At 35.1% G+C, this 11,465-nt stretch overlaps 1 protein-coding gene across 1 annotated transcript; it reads left to right on the top strand.

Annotated features, from left to right (window-relative positions):
• The first annotated feature begins 1,071 nt into the window (after positions 1 to 1,071).
• On the top strand, positions 1,072 to 3,690 carry IKKbeta (inhibitor of nuclear factor kappa B kinase subunit beta). Its single transcript, XM_085948794.1, has one exon. It carries the CDS (start codon positions 1,174 to 1,176, stop codon positions 3,535 to 3,537), a length of 2,364 nt encoding a protein of 787 aa, XP_085804920.1. The 5' UTR covers positions 1,072 to 1,173; the 3' UTR covers positions 3,538 to 3,690.
• The last annotated feature ends 7,775 nt before the right edge of the window (positions 3,691 to 11,465 follow it).

The raw sequence follows: 11,465 nt of genomic DNA on the forward strand, positions 1-11,465 counted from the left end.
AGCTCAGATATTCATTGCTGTTTTATTGAACAATGATCAATGTCAAAAATGGCTTCACCCTAATATTATTTTCAAACAATAAATAATTATTAAAACTGGAATAATACACCTTTATAAAACTTACTAAATTCATAACATTAAATTTATTTATCACTCACAGGTTTTGGTGCACAAAAATATTAATAATGATTCCAGTAAAACTTGTTAAAACAGAAAACAGTGGCTCCAGCCATCTTCCACACTCAGTGACTTGATAATCATAATTAATAAAAGATTTATACCCACATTTTTGATTGGATTTAGCTTTCTTTCTTATTGTCACAAGACAATTAACATTATTGTCACTGATTGCTTACATATTTGAATTCAAAAGTGGTATCTACTTACTATAACTAGCAACACCAAGAATAAAAATAGTATTTACAGACATCAAAAAAGTATATTCCACATAAAAATGGTAAACACGTAAATTGTACAGCGATTTTTTTTATTATCTACATTAGGATTTATCGACCTTCTGTGGAACATAAAATTAAATTATATCAATAACGCCTAAATCTGCATTATATATGAATCCCAAATAATAATGGTAGCTATGCCTATTTCCCGCAAAAAAAATATATGGAGGAAAATAAATGCATACAAGATTACTAAATAGATATATTATATTTTTTAATTAATATAAAATCATTTTTGCAATATCTAAGCTAATGTGGCACATAATAATGATTATGTACGATTTATGCTTTTACATGGCGTAATAATTGAAATCATATCATTCGAATAAAAAAAAACATAAAAGTATTTCAAAATTGAGAGCCAGTGGTTAAATGCTGGTAGGTACTTGTGTTTTTATATAAATTTATCTTTGTTTAGTATATCAAAATTAAACATTGAAAATCTGCAGTGTTTTTTCTTTTAAAATGCATATTATTATTTGTTATTTAACAAAGAGATTGAAAGGGGAGGAGTCCAATCTCTTTGGTAGGTAATGATAATTTTTAAAAAATACGACACTGAAAAATGAGAAATATTTAGAAAATAAATTGTTGTCTATGGTTAAATAAGTTTCCAGTTTCGTCTGACAGCTCCGAACTTTTCCGTGTTACCGGTTATTATTTATAGATTGTTATGTATTTTCAACGGGCGTGAAAGCGTTTTCAATAATTAAAAATGGATTGCGAAAGTGTTATCGGAGACTGGATTAAACACAGACTCCTCGGATCGGGCAGTTTCGGTATCGTATCCCTGTGGCGTAATATTAAATCGAATGAAGAACTCGCCATCAAGATGTGCAAGTGGGGAGACGAAGTTATGCTGACAGCCAAACACAAGGAGCGATGGACCAAAGAAGTAGAAATGATGAACATTATCAAGAATAACAACATCGTACGCACGATTGAACTGCCGGCGGAACTTAAAATCGGATTGACGCCTCTCAACATATCTAAACTTCCTATTCTTTGTATGGAATACTGCAGCAGAGGAGATTTACGACAAGTCCTTAACCAACCAGAAAACAGCAACGGATTATCAGAACTGGAGGTCCGTTGCATCCTCAGCGACATGAAAAATGCCATTAGCTATCTGCACGATTTAAAAATTACTCACAGAGATCTCAAACCTGAAAACATCGTTTTGCAAATTGTAAAAGATGATCCAGATTCTTCTTTAAGACCCCGCAATGTTTTATACAAACTCATCGACTTAGGGTATGCGAAAGAGATTGACTCAAATTCGGTTTGTGCTAGTTTTGTTGGAACTCTGCAATACCTCGCTCCGGAATTGCTTTATAGTAAGACGTACAGTAACACCGTAGATTACTGGTCGTTTGGATTGGTAGCGTTTGAAATAATCTGCGGAATCCGTCCATTTCTGCCGAATATGGCCCCCGTACAATGGATGACTCACGTAAAACGGAAGAGTTCGGAACAAATCTGCGCGTGCGAATTGCTAAACGGCGAAGTTGAATTTTTTACAGAAATATTCAAAGAAAATTATATCTCCAATTGTTTGAAAGCATTATTAGAGAAGTGGTTACGGATGGCTTTAGAATGGGATCCTAAGAAACGAGGTCATTCAGAAGAAGTCTTGTGTAAATCCGTCAAGTTTTCTTTACCTGATGAAGTCTTAAATGAAAATTCATCGCCGACTAAAAATGACACTATTGAAATATTTAACTATCTTGAAGTAATACTCTCTAAGAAAATATTGGTAATATTTTCAGTACGCACATACGAGTTTCTCAGTTATGAAATCAATGAAAGTACGCTGTTTACGACTGTACAAGGGTGGATCGAACGTGATACTAGAGTCGAAGCAAGCAAACAAGTCTTTATATCAAAAAATTTACCGGGCGAAGTCGATTTAAAAGGTCTGGCTTATGTTCACTGGAATGATAAATTATCCGTAATGCTATATTTATATCCCATTGATTGTCTGATATATGACAACATTAAGCCGAAACTACCGCAGCGTGTTCGATACTGTTTGGAAAACGTTAAACTGAAGTATCCGTATTCGCAGATGCTGGCCGTGTATTCAAACAGTTTACATTTTATAACTACTGAAAAACGACTGTATGAGACATTGATCAAAGCGTACATGCTACGTATCGAGTACTTAAAGGTAGAAATACGAAAATTATACCGTAACCACAGTGAATCCGAGAAAAGCATGTATAAGTTGTCGGAAAAGACTGAATTGTTAAAAAGTATTTTGCAGATAGACGAAAAACGGGTTAAGGAATTCGAATCAGATAATAATCTACCGCAATATATAGCAGAATATAAATCGTGGTCGATGAAAATCAAACCGCTTTTTGACAACGTCGATAAATTAAATGAAGCGTGGTCACAGTTGACCGTACGGCTTCATTCCGTAGCGAGACGTTCCAACGAAATTCATGACACCGAAACCTCTCTTAAGTTGTGCTCTACGGAATTCACCGAGATCTACAATATAACCTTCGCTCTAGTTGCTAAAGTCCGTAATACTCCCAAAGAAAATAGAGCCACGCCGCAACCGTGCATAGATGCGGTAAAAGTTGTATACAAGTGCCTTAAGTTACGAGACAAACTGCTGTATAATCCAAAAACGCAACAGCTCGTCCAAAAAATCATGGATATTCACGTGGAGACAGAAAAAATGAGCAGCCTAATCGTAAGCGCCGGAATAAACGCCCAAGATCTATCTCAAAACCTTTCAAAGCTCTTGCTCGAAAAGGAAGAGCTGATGTGGAATTTTTTGAAAAATGCCACGTCGTTATATGCGGATCCCAATACTCTACCGTGTACACTTAATCAAGTAGATAAAAGAGGCCCACCATCGTCAATTACCAATTTCCGAATCGGAGACGCCGTTCGTAGTCCGAAATCCCCCAAAGAATCAATTGCTCACGTCAGGGATGTGGCGACATTGGAGTCCTTGATCAACGATAATATGAGTTTGCGTTTGACGTCGGAGAACTTCTTGAAGAAGTCGTACCTCAACAGTAAAGTCATGCAAGAGGAATTTTTATCTAGTTTAAAATTCTAGTTGTTATATTAATGTGTCCATGTTTTTGTTAATGTTATTTAACCCTAGTCTGTTGTTTATATATTTTTATCTAGAGTATAGATACTAACTTTCATCAGTGTATCGTGTTGACCATAGTATAGAATTATTGAATACATAACATTTTCTATTTCTTTTTAATACTTCTCTTTTGACCATGTCTGATCCTAATAAGATCATATGGGCCTCCACAATATAATACAGTTATAAAATATATTATATAATATACTAGATATAGTTAAGTAAAATGATATATTATGGAAAGTTTGATACAATCATCAATTGTATGCATTGTACAGTGATGGTTCTATCACAATATCTTAAAATAGGAAGACTCCATCGGTTATGCCTTGATTACACGTGGCGAGACAGCAAATTGTCACTAGGCCAAGAAGAGTGTTTATACGTATTTTTCTCTTTTCGACTTTTGTGGCAAGTCAGTTCACTTTCGATCAAAAAGTAAGTAGGTTAGTTTTGTGTACCGAAACATGGATTGTAAAACGTACATTGAAAAATATACTAAGCTGCTCATACCACTCTTGATTGATGAATTGAATGAATTATTGCGCGAAGAAGATAAACGTCTTTGGACAAGACAATGGATCCAGATCCACTTTTTAGTGAATTGGAGTTAGAAGACCCTGATGAATTTAGAGCGCTTCTAAGAATGGATGTAGAACGTTTTAATAAATTGTTAAAAAATATTACTCCAAAGATACGAATGGCGAGTACGCACCGAGTGTGTGTTTAAACGTGCCGAGCAGGCTAGCAAGTCAGTGCCAGTAGGGTCGGGGGTCGGGCACTCGGTCTAGTAAATAGAAACGGGTCCGAGTGACTGTCTCCCCATCCTACTAGTAACTAGGCCGAACGCTCAGTAATATGTTTTACCAACCGAGCACTCGTCCGAGAACACTGCCTCGCCACGTGTAATCAAGGCATTAGGCTCCATCTCAAGGATGGAAGAGACCTATCCAAGAATCTCCTCATTCATAGACCGAAAGGTAAAGGGAGAGATGATATGAAATTGACGACTTAATAAGTAATGGAGGGAATTCGTCACATATGGCAATGCCTTTCTCTTACAAGATCGAAATGTTAAAACTTGTTTTCATATGATTAATACACTTGATATTTGGTTAAGGTGACGCATCAGTGAAACGCCAAATAATTTCCAACTGTAGGCGCGACGAAATTTTGGACTCGCTGCCATTCACTGAGAGAATCTCGAGCCAGAAGCACGTCACTTTGCTGCGTGATGGCGACGGGTCAATTAATTCTAAAATCGTGTAAAGATGACTAAAAACGTTACCCATTTACTTCAAAAAGAAAACATGTCAATGAATATATTATTATTGTTACTAATAGAATAATAAACAGAACATAAAATGGACGTATGTTGGATTTATATGAGAAATAATATTTCGTTTGACAGGCGTCTTTTGCACCCGCAACCAACGCCTAGCAACGATCTTTTTAGACCGTGCCTCAACTAATGCATGGCCTTAAAAACCTACTCTTATATAGGTCAATACGGTACATAATATTTACTGTTAGCTTTTAAATATCAAAGATATCTTATAGAATTTAATTATTATCTAACAAAAAATGTAAAATGTGTATCATAAAATTATTTACTAATCGACTCAATTTATTTTTATTGTAAATAAATTATTTTAATAATCAAAACGACTACCTACTTAATTACCACACACATATTTTCAATATTAACTATCTATTATCTCAAATCTGCGGCAAAGATGTATTATCATTTTCGTGGATTTTTTTTTTCATTCCTAATCATATTTCTTATTAAAATTTGTACTTATTTCAATTCCTTGAAAAATGTTATCAGTACAATTTAACGTATTAATTGGAACATACTTAAATTTCAATCGATTAAAGTCTTTTACCACACCGCGCCGTATGAATGTTTCAGTCAGAGCTGTTAGAACCGGTTCGGTACAGCAGAAAAATTAAATGCAGCTCGATTCCACCTAACTGAACTTTGCAAATCTGGTTTCCGTTCTTTAAAAACTGATAAAATTAACTTCACATACCTAATTAAAAGTATATTATGGATATTTTATATTTAGGACAGAATATTTTTTGATGTCAATCAAAGGCATTGAAAAAAACTTTTTCTATATTGATATTAAGGTTTTTTTTTGCCCCATCTCCACCCGCCATGTATATGCAGCTGCGGATTGTGCATGGCCACTTTCCATGACGTTGTAAACGTGTCGGAATGAAAAGATTTTAGTGTCACACTTCCTTGTCCTAAAGCGATGCTGCACAGGACTGATGTAGCAACCATGCACCTTAGTGCTTAAAGAAAGAATTTTAGAAAATAAAAAGAATCTTGACTTACTCTGCCGTCATTTATTTATATTATATACATGAAGTGTACCCGTGTACTGAAACTCTGCTGAAACAGAGGAGTCAGGAGTTGAAGATGATGAATCTAAGGAGGAATCAGAATTATTCCGTCCTCCATATGACGCAGCAAATTTTTCAAATATGTACCTCAAAGTTGGCCTTGGTTGATATCAAGTCGGCGTGGCCAATCGGCCCGTGTGTGGATGGACCCTGGCAAGCAACTCCGCTCGGACGGATCCCATCAACGGGCGTCATATCGATACCTGCGCAGCTATTCTTAACATTTAGCACGTTTCCGTTATTTTCATTGGTCAAAAACAAATACTTATGTTACTACTAGCCACTCGATATTTGATAGCTCGCAGGGAACGCTGCGGCCGTGACATAATTATTTTTCAACAGTCGTATCTTGCATCTCAATTCTAAATAATGTAAAACTTACATACTCTATCTCGCTCTAAAAGTTATCACAGCCAAGAGACAGGCTGTTAAAAAATAGCACTTTTTGACAATTCAGACAGTTAACTTATTGTAATAATTAACCGTCTGAATACATAAAGTGATATATTTATCACATGTAGCTCTTTTTGGATGTTACGTAATATGTTAGAATAGCCTCGCTGGTATCGTATCAGCGTCAAATGTTGTTTGACCGCAAATGTTTTTTTTTTCCAAAAAAAATGGATATCAATATATTTTATCAGCCCTAATTGAAATTGTTAAGCCGTGAGGGCAAAGGTACATGACAATTTGCAGCATTACAGGAGAGAAATTTGAACTAAGAATTTTAATGATTTCCTTGTATATTTTTACCAACTACATACAACACTTACTTACCAAAAAAATAGTTGAAACTTCATCGAGGAACAACTCTTGAACGCTGAAGATGACATTTCAAACAATCTAACTTCAAAATAAATAACTCATTTACGCCAAGATGTCCCAACATCCTCGATATACTAAAGCGATATATTGACGGATCATTAAAATTGCATTCTTAAGTACAGGAACTACCCAGCCTTAGTGTACATCCTGAGTGGTAGTGTTCGGCGCAGCATTGAGCAGCGCGCGGATTTCAAACGTAGAAATGTATAACAAAAAAAAGACATTGGCTACAAACATTTTCACACGGTTATACGTTTGAGTTGCACACAACGCTCAACGCTGCCACTCAGGACGTACACTTAAGTGGCAGAAAATTGTAGAGCACGAACGTAGTAAACTTTATTGATTAACATGATTTTATTATTGCTATGATTGGATAACTTTTTTGCTCTCCAATTCACTTGGAGTAAAATTGTTGTGTATAAAAAGTAAGAAACGTGGGTTGGTGTGCCAAAAGTTGGTAAGTTGACATTTTAGGAATTTTGAGTTAATGATCAATTATGTATGCTTAAAAAAAATTAAATTTCGTCCATAGTACCTATTGATATTATTGATAAAACTTTGTAACTACTGACTTTTCAATATGTGATCAAGGAAAAGTTTGTAAGTTGACACTTACCAATATCGTCAGGTTCAATAATAATTGTTGAACCTTTAATAAACATCTTTACAGCAAAAGGTTTGTAAGACCAATTACTGTGTTCTTTAATTAAGGCAGTCAGAGCAGAAGTGGCGTAATCTACAAAAATGTCTAAACGGAGTTAACCATTGGAAGAGGTTCCTTATTACCTCTGGAACCTCTTCCCATGGTTAACCCCGTTTAGACACTTTTGTGGGTTACGCCACTTCTGCTCTGACCGCCTAAATTATACAACTCAGTGTCAAAATATGGCATTCTGACCCAAAAAAACTTTGCCAAAAGTTTGTAACTATACCTTACAAAGTGTTTTTCTATGGTAAATGTTATTTTTCAATGTGTTTTACCATCTCTTAAAGACATAAATTACAAATTCCATTATATTAAATAGTTTGAAACATGATAACACAGTTAATCTAACTTTTTTTGGATTAACTACATTGACAATGGGACCACAGAGATAAGACTTTCAACAATTTTTATCCGTTTCTTAATAAATAGCCTTGTGTATACTTCTTAAATAATAATATGGATTATTTAACATACTGACTTAATAGCAGTAGCGAAGGGTGGAGGTAGGCTGGTAGACCCGCCATTAATAGTGCATATTAAACTTTGTTAGTCGTACGTATGTTTTTATTGAACTAAGACTACAATTTACAGATGGTGTTAGTTTTTAAAAATCAATTAAACCCTGTCTAAAGCGTCAATTACATTGAGCTTCTTTACAAGCTGTTTGTTGGCGAATTTATAATCTGCCTATATAGTCGCCCAGTGTAATCATCGAACAAGCTAACAAGCAGGTTGTAAACACTCTACCGAGAAAAGTTGAAAGCCGGTCAACATTACATGCTACACGCCGGCGTGTGGGCCTACTGCGTCTGCGCAGTAGAGCGCAGTAGCAACCTCCCAGTAAAAAAACAAACTACATTCTGTCAAAATAGTCGCTGGCTTGTGGCTTCTCAGCGAATGGAAAGTTTTGTGTGTATTCATCAAATCGCAGTAGCTGAATCGCCGGCTTTTAAATTCGCCAACAAACAGCTCATAAAGAAGCTCAATGTAATTGACGCTTAACAAAACCATAAGAATTTTGGTATGCTTTGGGCGATACTACAAAATTGTGCACACATTTTTATTCATGCTTGTTTGGTTTCGTTGGATTAAGAATACATATTACACATATTGTTGATTCATTTTTTTAAATTCATTAAGCCCTGCTTAACCAAACTATAATAGATATAAAATATTCAAAGTTATGTATGATTTAATTGCATAATTTTAGATATTTTCTAGATAGATGAGTATTTTTGACTATTACGGCCTGGTTTTCGCAGTGTAATTAAATTTTAAAAACTAACCAACACCATCTGTAAATTGTGGTCTTATTTCAATGAAAACAAATACCTCCACTACTACTACCTCTACTATCTCCACCTTTCGCCACTGATATAAGTAGTAAATACCTGTAGATTAGAAGTATGTAGTAGTTGTAGAATTAGATTCCAAATTCCATCAAGTTCCCCCAGTCGATAATATTAATAAAACACATATAAATTAAAAATAAACACGCTTCATAAAAAATGTTTTATTTTAAATTCACCTAAAATTTACAAATAGTCTTGGATAACAATTATACAAAACGAAGAATCCAATTGGAATACAAAAAAAAAAACAAATATAAATGCAAGCCGAAATAACTTGCGATCCTCAATATTTGCATTCCGATAAAAAAATACTGATTAAAATACAATTTATAGTTTCATAGACAATATGAAAAATAACATTATTTTCTGTCATTAAAATTAATCTAAAATCTAATAAATTATTCATTAACCGCGTAGATTTACTTGGTAGTGCTATCGAGAAGCATCCGACTATACTAGCCATCTAATTCAAAATGGTGACGCTTTACAACACCACCTGATTCCCAATTTTACAACTATACATAGATTACCTTTGAGGTGCTGCAGATTGAACAAATACAAGCAAACCGGAGACCAAGTCGAATAGATCAACTACAAAATTAAATATTTTTAAGGTCACATTTAAAGATCTTTCCACTATTTATTCCATGAAAAAATATTAATATTTATTTACATTACATATTGTTTGTTTTTAGTGTTTGAAAGACAGGTTAAAGCGTCAAATATATTACGATGCACATCGCATACTATCACGTGAACTCACAGTAAGCCGCCGCTATGGAAAAAAGTGTGTCATGTCATTTTTCTTGGGTGTTTAAAATGATATCAGACTGATGCTCCCATCCCGTAGCACATTTTGAACGGTTAAACGAACATTATCAGTTTGCAAAATCTGCCACAATCAGCAGAACAATGAGGTCATTTCACGCATACCGCAATGCATTGACACCCGCAAGACTCAATGAATTTTTATCATTTTCTCCATGCCTACACATTTTCTACCAATGTCAAAATCGACAATAATGTCACGGCCACAAATTTAGTCTACGGTTTCGTCATTCCGCAAATTTTTTGAATGATTTTGAATGATCACTATCTCTATAAATTCAATTATAGAAAGTGCCAACTCTGATTTATTAGAATTTTGAATTATTCATGATAATTTCAATTAATTTTAAAAGTTTTTACGTCTGTGTTCGTTAAAATTATTTGCGATATTGCATCTATAGACAATATTCCGAACAGAATCCAATCAGCAGACTATAGATAATAGACGTAAATGGCACACACAGATAATAATTTAATAGAAAACCACTAAAAACAAAGAACACGCTATTGTGACGTGAGTCGAAAATGTGTAGGCATTCAGAACATAATAAAAAATATTCATTGAGTCATGGGTTTGAGTTGAGGTGTTGAGTGACCTCATTGTTGTTCTGGAAGTTACGGCAGATTTTGCCAACTGACAATGTTCGTTTAAAGGTTCAAGCTACAGGATGGGAGCATCAGTCTGATGTTCTTATTGTGCCATCCCCTAGCGGAGGTGCGCCACCATCAAGGCGATCTTTGATTTATCGTCTGCTACCCGCAACAGTTCAGTGGAGCTGCACTCGTACCAATCACGGAGGTTCTTAAGCCACGAAATGCGGCGCCGTCCTCTGCTACGCTTCCCATTGATCTTTCCTTGAATGACAAGTTGGGGAATGCTGTATTTTTGTCCTCTCATAATGTGGCCGAGGTAGTGTAGTTTCCTGGTTTTGATACTACGTAGAACTTCTCGGTCCTTTCCCATTCGATTGAGAACTTCAACATTTGTCACCCAGTTAGTCCAAGGATTTTTGAGGATGCGCCTATACAGCCACATCTCAAAAGCTTCAAGTCTCCGTGACATCTCTTGGTTTAGTCTGATAACATTTTAAATACCAAGAAAAATGACTTTACACAGTTTTTCCCGTTGCGGCAGCTTACTGTGACAACACATAACGTGATGATAATGTATTCGAATCTCAATACACACTACTATGACCATGAGATTTACTCCAATGTCGTGAATAAAGTGCTTATATCTTTCATAAAAACCAGGTACAAGTTTGAATCCTGTTTCACGTATGAATAGACATGTGGTGATATGATAACTGCTCCTAAAGATGTAACTTGTATTCATTTAATCCTCAACACCTCAATCGATTTAAGCCGCGTTGACACGGTCCAAGTACGATCCAAGTAGACTTGGATAGGAATAATTAGTATGAAGATATCTCATCCAAGTGACAGCTCCATACTATTTATTCCTATCCAAGTTAACTTGGATGAGTAGGACGCGGTCCAAGTAGCTTGGATAGGAATAATAAGTATAAAGATGTCTCATACGAGTGCACTTGGATAGGAATAAATAGTATGAAGCTGTCACTTGGATGGCACTCGATCCAAGTGTACTTGGATGGTACTTGGACCGTGTCAACGCGGCTTTAAGTAGAAACTTATAATTCAAACATTTCAATAAACAGAATCAAAATAACATTTTGCTGATTCAATGTTTATTGCAATGCTATATTATGTAACATTTTTTTAAGAAAACATTACCAATG

This window comes from Rhyacophila brunnea, unplaced genomic scaffold (assembly GCF_057557595.1).
Source record: "Rhyacophila brunnea isolate RB1 unplaced genomic scaffold, BYU_Rbru_1.0 scaffold_21, whole genome shotgun sequence".
Lineage (NCBI taxonomy): Eukaryota > Metazoa > Arthropoda > Insecta > Trichoptera > Rhyacophilidae > Rhyacophila > Rhyacophila brunnea.

Coding starts and splice junctions, on each gene's coding strand:
- IKKbeta (XM_085948794.1), top strand. CDS start 1,174: ATGGATTGCGAAAGTGTTATCGGAGACTGGATTAAACACAGACTCCTC.